Genomic DNA, 11,596 nt, shown 5'->3' with positions numbered 1-11,596 from the left:
GACATAGCATGATTCTGGTCATTGCCAAAAATGAAATACAGTGTTTAAGCATCATTGTTAACCTCTAAGATGTCACTAAAGGGATATAATGGTAGATAAAGAAATAGTCTGATCCGTTATATCAGTACTCGGCTACCAGAGATATGGGCTGTTATAGTAGTGATTGCTCTGATCATGGCAGAGGCTGGTCTACATGGATACAAATGTTTGGTTCTCAAATTGAGACTTTGCTCTGAACTCTACATTTAGGTTTAAAATTTCAGCCTGTGATCTGGACAGGAAGGGGAGTCTCCGAATACTTCTGTAATTAATTGAAACTTTACTAAAATGAAACTTGACTAACTGTTAAGTCTATGTTCTTCCAGTTCAATTGCACAGGGTGTTCTATTGTTCCTGGACTCAAACCATGGCAGACAGAGACTGGGGAAACCAAACGGCCATCACAGAATTCATCATTCTGGGATTCGGGGATCTCCCTGACCTGCAAATTCTTCTCTTCCTGTTGTTCCAAGTGATCTACATGGCAACCGTGGCTGGGAACACCCTCATCATGGTGCTCATTGTGGCTGGCCAGCACCTTCACACCCCCATGTACTTCTTCCTGGGCAACTTGTCCTGCTTGGAGACCTGCTACACCTCAACCATCCTGCCCAGGTTCCTGGCCAGTCTCCTGACTGGGGACAGAACCATCTCAGTCACTGGCTGCTTCACACAACAGTATTTCTTTGGTTCTCTGGCATGTGCTGAATGCTATCTCCTAGCAGCGATGTCTTATGATCGGTATTTAGCAATATGTAAACCCCTGCACTATTCAACTCTTATGAATAACAGGGTTTGCCTCCAGTTGGCTGCTGGGTCATGGTTAAATGGTTGTTTGGCTACTGCCACCTTTGTCTTATTTCTATCACAGTTAATATTCTGTGGCCCAAATGAAATTGACCATTTCTATTGTGATGTCATCCCACTGATGGAACTCTCCTGCAGTGACACTCACCAGGTCATATTGCTGGCTTTCATAATAGCCTCCATATTCACCCTGCCTCCATTCTTACTAACCCTGACATCCTATGTGTGCATCATTGCCACCATCCTGAGAATCCCTTCCACCACCGGGAAACAAAAGGCCTTTTCCACCTGCTCCTCTCACCTCATTGTGGTAACAATTTTCTATGGATCCATAATGATTGTGTACCTGCTACCGAAACATGATACACTGAGAGACCTGAACAAAGTGGTCTCTCTTTGCTACACGGTCCTGACTCCCCTGGTAAACCCTCTCATCTACAGCCTGAGAAACAGGGAAGTCAAGGAAGCCTTGTGCAAAGCAGTCAGTAAATATATGGCTTTCACCAAAACATGTAGAGACTCCTAGAGAATAACTTAGCCTGAGGTTTTCAAAGCTGCCTGGGTGATTTAAGCAATCAGCCCCCATTAAAATTAAATTGAAATCTCCCATTGAAAATCTCAGCACTAATGTGAAAAAGAAAAGGAGATGATCTGCATGGAGTTACTGAGACGGTCTTTATGGTCCTCTGCTGTGTCCATGGAACACATCTTCCAGGAAAGTGAGGATGTTGACAGCTCTGTCACTCTCTCATGTTCAGCACTGATACACACAGTATGAAGGTGTTTTTCTCCAGGGTGTTGACTAAATGTTCACTCTCTGTATATTGACTGGTCATCAGTGATGTCTGTCTCTAGGTCCACTTGTATGCGCATTGTTTGAACCTCATTCTAGTAGATGCATGCACTTCAAGTAAACAAAACAGAACTGTCTTTGATTTTTTTGGTGTTATTCAGACTCTTTATGCCTTCATGGAGGGGAGTCCTGTGCAACATGCGGTAATGGAGAAGATTTCCTCTAAATCTTCCTATACAGTAGTTCACTGTCTGTGAGGAGTGTGTACAGCTTCTGAAACCACACACAGCTGACATTGTGTAAGGCACAAAATTCACTAACAAGGCTCTTCACGCTCCAGACCTCCAACACTCCCTTCCTGCAATGACAACTTACTTACTGCAATAAGAGGGGGAAAAAGCTTGCGTAACTCTTTGGCTGCGATGAAAAGTGGCCCAGAATATTTTCAATCTATTTTCAATGACAGTGTGAAAATGTGTGTAAGGAATGATATATTGATTCCCCCAGTTAAGAGGCGAAAAATGTCCACTCGTTTTGATCACGTGTTTGAGTCCCAGCATCACTTTGATACAAAAGAGGAGCAGGAGAGAATAACTTCATTTTACCCACTGCTAGACTCAATGATTACCAGCATTGACCAGCGATTTGAAGAGGAGACTTGTAAAATTGTGACTGCAATGGGAAAACTGCCGAGCTTAGACATTGGAAGGGATGATATGAGAATCATTGCCAACAAATGTAAAGTGTCCTTGGATGAGTTGGAAGCTGAAGTCGGGTTGCTTCGGGGTTAATCTGTTTTCATCAATTTGGTTTAGCTCATTATCTGGTTAAAGATCATGAAAATTGACTGTATCTTTGTATACACCTGGTTATCACTACAGCAAAAATTTGGTATTTTGTGTCTCATTTTTTAAGTTTTTTAAGTTTACCTTTTTAAGTACAGTTTAGTTGTTAATTTTAAAAAATAGTTTAGTTAAGTTTTAGTTTCTTTAGTTTGTTTGATGAATAAAAATAATGTCCTTTATGATTGAATAATCAAGAAACTGCTGAACTCGAAATAATATGCAAACTAGGTACAATTAACTGTGGCCTAAACAGAGACTGGGAATGGTTGGGTCATTATACTAATTGAATCTATTTCCCTATGTTAAGTTCTCCTCACACCTTCTATGGGCCATCTTAATTATCACTTCAAAAAGTTTTTTTTCCTCCTGCTGATGATAGCTCATCTCAATTGATTAGACTCTTCCTGTTGGTATGCATACTTCCACCTTTTCATGTTCTCTGTATGTATAAATATCTCCTGTCTGCGTGTTCCATTCTATGCATCCGAAGAAGTGAGCTGTAACTCACGAAAGCTCATGCTAATATAAATTTGTTAGTCTTTAAGGTGCCACAAGTACTCCTGTTCTTTATTCAATGAATGTTCGCCTTTAAAAAAACATAAAAAAATAAAAATTTCCTGGGTGCACACCCTAATAAAATCTGCTGCACATGCCTATGGTCAGGAGGCTATACAGAGAGAGAGAGAGAGATCTCATCACTCTGTGAAACTTGAATCTCAGGGTTCCCAGGTGGTGGTGGTCGTGTGGGGTCCAGAGTGCTGGAGACAGGTAGAGAGACCACAGCACAATCAGTCAGAAAGATGAAGTTCCAATGGAACTGATGCAGAGTTTGGATCCAGGCATTAGAACATTTACTTGGGCGGTGGTAAGGGGGTTTTGTAGGGAAATAACAATGAACACTAGATTTGTTTATGGGTAAACCGATGATTTAAGGGAGTATAACAAAGTTGGTTGGTCCAGGCTACACAATAAGAACTGATCATTCCTGGCTATGGGCGGTGTTCGTTCGCGGGGGCTCCTAATGCAATTAGATCATTTCAGTATTTAGGATATCAATAGAGGATTTATTACTAGAATTGGTCTGATAATTTCTGAGCCAGGTGTGTGCAGGCATGGGTTAATTTCCATCTGGAGCAGAAATTTCCCATCATGCAATGCTTCCCTACTTTCCTGATCCCAGAGTTCGGTGCGGTTCTTGCCTTGGAATCTCTGTTCTCCATTCTGTATGCTAATGGAGATGCCTCCCTTTCCCATCTTTGAAGCAAATGATGCTGGGGAGTTTCCTTAATCATATCACCCTTGTCTGGAGGGGCTTAGATGCATCTCCCACTGCCTTTTCATTGCTTTTTGTAAGTCTTTCTTCTGATCAGCTTTGCTTCAAGCAGAGGCTGGGGGAGGAGGCCTTCGTGAGTCAGACTGCAGAGCTCCTTGACACTCTGGGATGGGGGCGGGGAGCAGAGTGGCAAGGGAGACATGCCAGACATGGTTGGAGGGAGACCCTGGACCTCCAAGACCCCAACAGTGGTGGTGGTGGTGGGGGCAGAGCCAGCTCAACAGCTGCACAGTACCTCCACATTGTCACAATATTTATAGTAAAACTCAGGGAGAAGTCACGGGCTTCCATGAATTTTCCTTATTGCCTGTGACCTGTCCCTAACTTGTACTATAAATATCTGGGACAAAATTAAAGATCTGGATAATGGGAGCGATTTCACCCTCAGCAAGTTTGCAGATGACACTAAGCTAGGAGGAGAGGTAGATATGCTGGAGTGTAGGGCTAGGGTCCAGAGTGACCAAGACAAATTGGAGGATTGGGCCAAAATATATCTGATGAGGTCCAACAAGGACAAGTGCAGAGTCCTGTGCTTAGGACGAAAGGATCCCATGCACCGCTACAGGCTGGGCATCAACTGGCTAAGTGGCAGTTCTGCAGAAATGGACTTGGGGATTACGGTAGATGAGAAGCTGGATATGAGTCAGCAGTGTGCCCTTCTTGCTAAGAAGACTAACGGCATATTGGGCTGCATTAGTAGGAGCATTGCCAGCAGATCGAGGAAAGTGATTATTCCCCACTATTTAGCACTGGTGAGGACACAACTGAAGTATTGCATCCAGTTTTGGGCCCCTTTCTACAGAAAGGATGTGGACAAATTGAAGAGAGTTAGTTCAGCAGAGGGCAATACAAATAATTAAGGTGCAGGGGCACATGACCTCTGAGGAGAGGCTGCGGGAACTGGGCTTATTTAGTCTGCAGAAGAGAAGAGTCTGCAGCCTTCAACTACCTGAAGGAGGGTTCCAAAGAGAATGGAGTTTGGCTGTTCTCAGTGGTGGTAGATGACAGAACAAGAAGCAATGGTTGAATATTAGGAAACACTATTTCACGAGGAGAGTGGTGAAGCACAGGAATGGGTTACCTAGGGAAGTGGTGGAATCTCCACCCTTAGAGGTTTTTAAGGCCTGGCTTGACAAAGCCCTGGCTGGGATGATTTAGTTGGTGTTGGTCCTGCTTTGAGCAGGCGGTTGGACTAGATGACCTCCTGTTATCTCTTCTAACCCTAAACTTCTATGATTCTGTGAAACCTTAGCCTTACTCAGAAATATTGCTATGGAAACTTAAGAAAGTTGTAAGAGACAACAGTCTGAAACCCAGTAACACTGCTTTGTTGTTCTGTGACTGCAGAGGTGTTAACAGGGCATTGAACATGAAATGATCTTTAACAATATGTTGCGACTACTTGCATTAAAGAAATCCATTCCACCTTGGTTTAGTAGAGAGACCTCTGATTGACCAATAAGAATCTGGTGTTGCAGGTGATAGAATCATAGAATATCAGGGTTGGAAGGGACCTCAGGAGGTCATCTAGTCCAACCCCTGCTCAGAGCAGGACAAATCCCCAGAGAGAATTTTTTTTTATGCCAGTAAAAAAAACCCGTTTTTTTTACCCCAGGTCCCCATAGTGCAATCTATATTTGCTTCTCCATTGTTAGTACAGCTTTTATTTTGCTGAGTTTTGCACACAGATGCAGAAATGTGGACTTGTGCGTCCAAAAGTTCTGCAGCCACTGATCATCAGTCCAGACCTTCATTGATGCAGAAGGTTTTTGCCCTTGGGAAGGATGTAAGATGACACAATATAATACACTTACTGAATATTTGTGAATCAACTTCTACACACAAGCAATGATGTGTGAACATGGGACACTAAGGGCTGGATTCACAGGCAAAATAAATGCAGCAAAAGGCAATCCTCATTGGTGGATCAAATGCAAAGGAATTGCTGAAAACAGGACAGAAAATCAGTCATACTGGAAGTCACATGACCCAACAAAATAAACTTGTACTATAAAAAGAAAAAGAAAAAAAGGTAGAATTAAAACCTCCAAATTACAAATCAAAGTACAAAAACCATAGCAAGTGCTAGAATAGAAACATAGATGGAATTCTTAAAACTAATTACAACTACTTACTTAAAATTTTTTGATGATCATTAGCTATGCAAATAAAAAATAAACAGCACAATGACATGCATTGCACAATGATAATACAGATAAATAACAAAGTGTTCAGAGTAATAAGCATAATAGATAACATTTTTAAAGGAGCAAAACTATAATTAAAATGAATTACAAGGAAGAGAGCAGGTAATCACAGCAGCAGATAAGACAAATTTGTGAACTGTTATGAGACTTCATGTATACATATAATGATAAGTTTGAGGGAATGTAGGTAAAATATTTCACTGCATCAAGTCTCCTGTAGCAGTAAAGTAGCACCAGGGGCAGCAGGTTTGTATATTTTTTTGGTGACATCCAGAAGAGGTCTAAGGGAGTTTTGCTGTGGGAGGAGATTTGAGGTGCAGGCTCCGGGAGGAAGTTTGAGTGAGGGGTGCAGTCTCTGACCTGGGGCAGGGGACTGGGGTGCAGGAGGGGGTGCAGACGTGTGGGCTCTGGGAGGGAGTTTAGTGCCTCAGCACATTATATAAAAGAAAGGAGCTGCAATGACTTCATATAGACATAGAAACTGATAGAAAACTCTTTTAAATACTCAAAATGTGTGAGGCAGAGTTTGAGGGAGGGAGTGTATGAACAATATTTCACAGCATTAAGTCTCCTGCCTGTAACAGTAAAGTAGCACCTGAGCACTTATATAAGATAGAGAGAAGCTGTGGTGTCTAAACATTGACAGTCTAGGAATTGGGATGCCTGTGCCTTTAAGACCAAGCCCCAGGAATCTGCCCTCTTCTCCTGCACTGGCATGCAGTGTCCTGTTAGGAGAACTAAAAAGCCTCTGCCCTCCCCCCACACTCTATATTTGCAAGCACAGCAGGCGGCTCATCCCACGGGGTAACTCTTAGCCCCTCTCCTCCTTCCTGGATGCGGGTTTTATCCCTGCACAGAGTCTGGCAGCGTCTTCCCCCCTGGGCTCCCACCCCCCCCCCATCCCGATTTTTCCCCTCCAGCCCCTCTTCTGCTGCTACCTACAGTAGCTTGATCCCCCCGGACAGTAAATTTCTGCCCCCTGCTCAGACCCTGATCCCTCCCCCCAGTGTGATTTGCCCCCTTTGCCCCTTTTTAATACCTCCAAAGGCCATGCAGCAAAGTCTGCCTCCAAGTAAGGGCAGAGTGAGGGCAGCTGCAACAGCGGATGTTACTGCACCTGCTCAGTTCCGGTGAGCATGCTCAGTAGGGAATTCTGAGAGGGAGCTTTTTGTGTTGTCACCGGCCATGCCGTGAACCAAAGTCAGGCCATGTATTGCAGCAGATGCTTACAAGTTCACTGTCCGATATGTGACCTAGGCAAAGGTATTACGAGCGTTGCTAACGCACAGGCACTCCTAAGAAGCAACAGACACTGGGTATGTGTGTGAACACACTCCAGGAGATTAGCCCATGCACATCCTGACCTAACACCAGATAAGAGGGTTTGACAGAAGTGATGAATAGGGATGTTTGGCCCGAGACACCTGGAGCAAGGTACAAGGGGAGGTAACAAGCAGATGTCATGAAACCCGTGAGGTGGGACTAAGTTGTTTGTCTCAGTCTATAAATGTTGGGGTACCTCAATTTAACCCTTTGTGTGGTTCAGGGGACAGCAGAAATTCCCGCAGCTGACTGAGCTGCTCCTTGGCACTGGGCACTGTCAAAGTTAGAATCAAGACTCACAATTTGTCAGACCACTCTGTTTTATTAGCACAGCGCTCTGCCAATAACACACAGATAATGTGAGTGGCCATGCAAGACCCAAACAGTCTTATTTATACAGATAAAAGAGCGGGAATTAAACAAAGGGACAAAGAGAGAAAAACAGCAAAATTCACCTGGGGCCCAGCATGCATATCCTACTTCCTTACTAACTCTTATCAATCTAAGGCTAATGCTTCACCAATTGCCCTTAAAAGGTGCTATTGTTCTATGTTAATGTCTGTATTCCTGACACCTGGACTGCAGCTTCCAGCGATTTTCCTTAAAGGTACAGACAGCATTTCTTTAATCCTATCTATTTTTGTAATATAATTCATTCTACTTTCACAATCCCTCCTTTTGGTCACCCTTCGCCATGACCAACAATGGACTGGGTTCCATATATTAATCGTTCTTTATCTTTTTGTTCATCAGCGATATTTAAAATCATTATATTAGCACTCTGTTTTGGGGCAGTCACCTGGGTGGCATATTTTACACAATTCTGGTTACAACAGGAGATTAACTGAAAACATACAAAAATCACTAGGATTCCAAACAGGATAGTCAGGGCTCCCTGAAACAACCAGTTTCCCATGCCAGAGAAATTGAACAGGTTACTTAGCCACTTCCATAAAGAACTCAGCTCTTCATGGGGAAGATATGCGATTTGTTCTAAGTGGCTAGCGCGATCTATTACCTCATTGGTATTGTCAGGTATAAACACACAACATTCTTTTCCAATGAGAGCACAGGTCCCACCTTTGGCCGCCAGCACTATGTCCAATGCCTGACGGTTTTGGAGGGCCATCTGTCGGATCGCCCCTGTTTCTTTGGCCAGGGTTTTTAAACTCTCTCCGGTTTCATTTGCCATTATTTCAACTACTGCTTGTAACCTCAGGAGCCTTTTTGCATGGTGTATTACTCCCCCAAGTGGGATAAGGGAACCGCCAATGGCATCTTCCCAGGTTAAGGGGCTTATGTTATTTATATACCATTGGGCATCTGGTAAGTCCCTTCTTTTTCGCCTGAAATTACGGAGGCGTTCTCGTGGGAAGGACCCTAGCACTCGGAATTGTGGGAAGAGTTGGGCGGGATAACAGATACCTGACCAGTTAGCTGGTAATGCAGTATAAGCTTTGGTTCCACAAACCCAATGATGGCCTATTAAGGCCGGGAAGGGTCGATTACATCCATTTATTATATAGGTGTCTGCAAATGAGGAGTAATATCCTCCAAAGGGAACAGGGTAATTCTCCTTACGAGGAGTGGTAGTGTTTGTATGGCATTGAAAGATTGTATTATTTTTACTAAGATTACTGTAGGGGGAACATGAGATTGATTTTTCTGTTTGATCCCAGGTTGAGAAAAAATTCATATCCCCATACCCGGCCCGCCACTCTTTAGTTTTGTTTGAATAATCCCATACACCATTGGCCATAATATGCTGAAGGCAACGGCTTTTTCCCAGATCCAGCCCTGTCCCATTACACACCCAACACCAGTGACCCTTTCCCTCCACCACACTTATCCATTTAGATACACTTATTCCCACTGCTTCCCAAGTGTCATTGCTGTTCCATGTTTTGTTAAACGGATGAGGTCCTCCAGTGAGGTCTGGGGAATTGAGTGGGATAGCCAGGACAGGAATACCAGCTTGAGAGTGGGTTGGGATGTGGCTGCAGACCCAGCATTTAGAAATATTAAGGGTCTGAGCTATCCACACTTGCTGCTGGATAAAAGAATTGTCATTATGGACTCCCCAGACCTTAAGACACCAGCAGCCGAGGAACAGGCGCCACCAGAGGCACATGTTGGAGGCAAGGCCCTTCTGGTTCTGACAACCTCAATTGAGGGAACCGCAGTCATGGTTTTACATCCACCAGGCAGCAGGCGCTAGGCTCACTACTGCTTCTTTTGGTGGGCCTTGCTTTGGGTTGTCGTCTGCTTCTGGCAACCCTTATGAAAGCGTAGATTGTAAGGTATTGCAGGCTGTTCCTCTACGTCTTCTTCTGGAGTCAAAATTGACTCTGCGCGGTCCTGAGGTGATGATTGGTTCACCGGGGAGGGTGTGAAGCATGTATCCACGCTGCGATGCCAGATAGTTTAACAGCCGTCTGCGTAGTAAGCAGTACCTGATGAGGACCCTTCCACTGGGGTTCCAAGGCGTGTTTTCGATGATGGTGCCGTACGTAGACCCAGTCACCTGGCTCGAGGTTGTGGCAAGAGTCAGAGGTGGGTTCCGTTGGCCAGGCAGCTCGAACCTGTGAATGGAAGTGACTTACAGCTTGCATTAATCCCTTGCAGTATTGAAGGAGCGTACTGTGAGTCAAGTTCAAGTCTGGGACTGGAGTAATGGTAGCCGCAGCTTGCATAGGGCATCCCATAACAATTTCAAAGGGACTCAGTTTATGCCTTTGAGATGGAGTGGATCGCATTTCCATAAGGGCTAGTGGTAAAGCTGCTGGCCAGCTTAACCCTGTGGAGTCACAAATCTTAGCAAGCTTATTCTTAAGTACACCATTTCGCCTCTCCACAGCACCTGCACTTTGTGGGTGGTAGGGACAGTGCAGCAGGTGTGTGATATGTAATATACGATCCAGGTGTTGAACAATTTGTCCAGTAAAATGTGTACCCCGGTCACTGGACAGAGTGGCAGGAATTCCCTTGGAAGGCATAATATGATTTAACAAACATTTAGCAACAGACAGTGAGTCAGCCTTGTGACAAGGAAAGGCTTCGATCCAACCAGAAAATAAACATACCATAACCAAAATGAATTCATATCGTTGGCACTTAGGCATTTGTACAAAATCAAGTTGCCAATGCAAGAATGGTGCTTGGGGCAGGCCCCGGAATCCCTGAGCCACTTTTACAGGTTTACCAATATTGTGGCTTTGACAAGTGGTACAGGCGGCACAGTGACGGGCTGCAAAAGAGCTGAAATGGGGGGCCCACCATCCCGCCTTAGTTACAGCAGAGACCATCCCCTCCTTTCCGACATGTGAAACACCGTGTAGCAGGGCGGCCAGAGACGGGTAGAGTGAAAAGGGAGCCACAAAGGCACCAGTAGGCAAACGCCAAAGGGAATCAGGATGCAGAAAGCAACCCCAGGCAACCCAGGAGTCTTTTTCAGCTTCTGGGGCAGAATCCTGGAGCAGGGGGAGGTCAGTGAGGGACGGTGGTGGTGTAGAAACAGAAACGGAACCTAGAAATGCATCTGGGGAAGGTTCTATGGCAGCAGCATGTTTAGCAGAGGCATCAGCAAATGCGTTACCCTTAGCAACATCAGTATCCGCCATCGAGTGGCCAGGGCACTTAACAATAGCTAGGGCAGAGGGAAGTAAAACTGCATACAGGAGAGCAGCAATGTAGGGGCCGTTTTTAATGGGGGTACCGGCGGAGGTAAGGAAACCCCGAGTTTGCCACAGGGTGCCAAAGTCATGTACAACCCCAAAAGCATAGCGGGAGTCAGTGTAAATGGTGGCGGAGCGTCCCTCCACCAAAAAGCAGGCACGGGTGAGGGCGACTAATTCAGCAACTTGCGCTGAGGTTACAGAAGGTAAAGGAGCAGCTTCGAGGGTTTCAGAGAGTGACACAACAGCGTATCCTGTAAGGAGACGACCTTGGCTGTCTCGAAAGCAGGAACCATCAGTAAACAAAAAAAGGTCAGAGTTAGGGAGAGGGACATCAGAAAGGTCAGGGCGCGGGACGGTGACAGCAGACACAGTTGCAAGGCAGTCGTGGGGATCACCGTCATTAGACAAGGGAAGGAGAGTGGCAGGATTTAACTGAGAACAACGCTTTATGGTGATATACGAAGCCGACAGCAGTAGAAGTTCATACCTGGTAAGGCGAGCGGAGGAGAGGTGGCTTGTGTTACGTTGTAACAGCAGAGTTTCCACAGAGTGAAGGACCAGGGGTAGGCCTT

The 11,596-nt window shown here is 45.0% G+C and overlaps 1 protein-coding gene across 1 annotated transcript; it reads left to right on the top strand.

Annotated features, from left to right (window-relative positions):
- The first annotated feature begins 406 nt into the window (after positions 1 to 406).
- On the top strand, positions 407 to 1,372 carry LOC120383077 (olfactory receptor 6N1-like). The gene has a single exon (XM_039500709.1). It carries the CDS (start codon positions 407 to 409, stop codon positions 1,370 to 1,372), a length of 966 nt encoding a protein of 321 aa, XP_039356643.1.
- Positions 1,373 to 11,596: the final 10,224 nt, after the last annotated feature.

The sequence above is a fragment of the Mauremys reevesii genome, linkage group 15, assembly GCF_016161935.1.
Source record: "Mauremys reevesii isolate NIE-2019 linkage group 15, ASM1616193v1, whole genome shotgun sequence".
NCBI classification, from domain to species: domain Eukaryota; kingdom Metazoa; phylum Chordata; order Testudines; family Geoemydidae; genus Mauremys; species Mauremys reevesii.
Note: the sequence above shows the minus strand (reverse complement) of the source record. Positions and strands in the feature narration are given on the sequence as shown.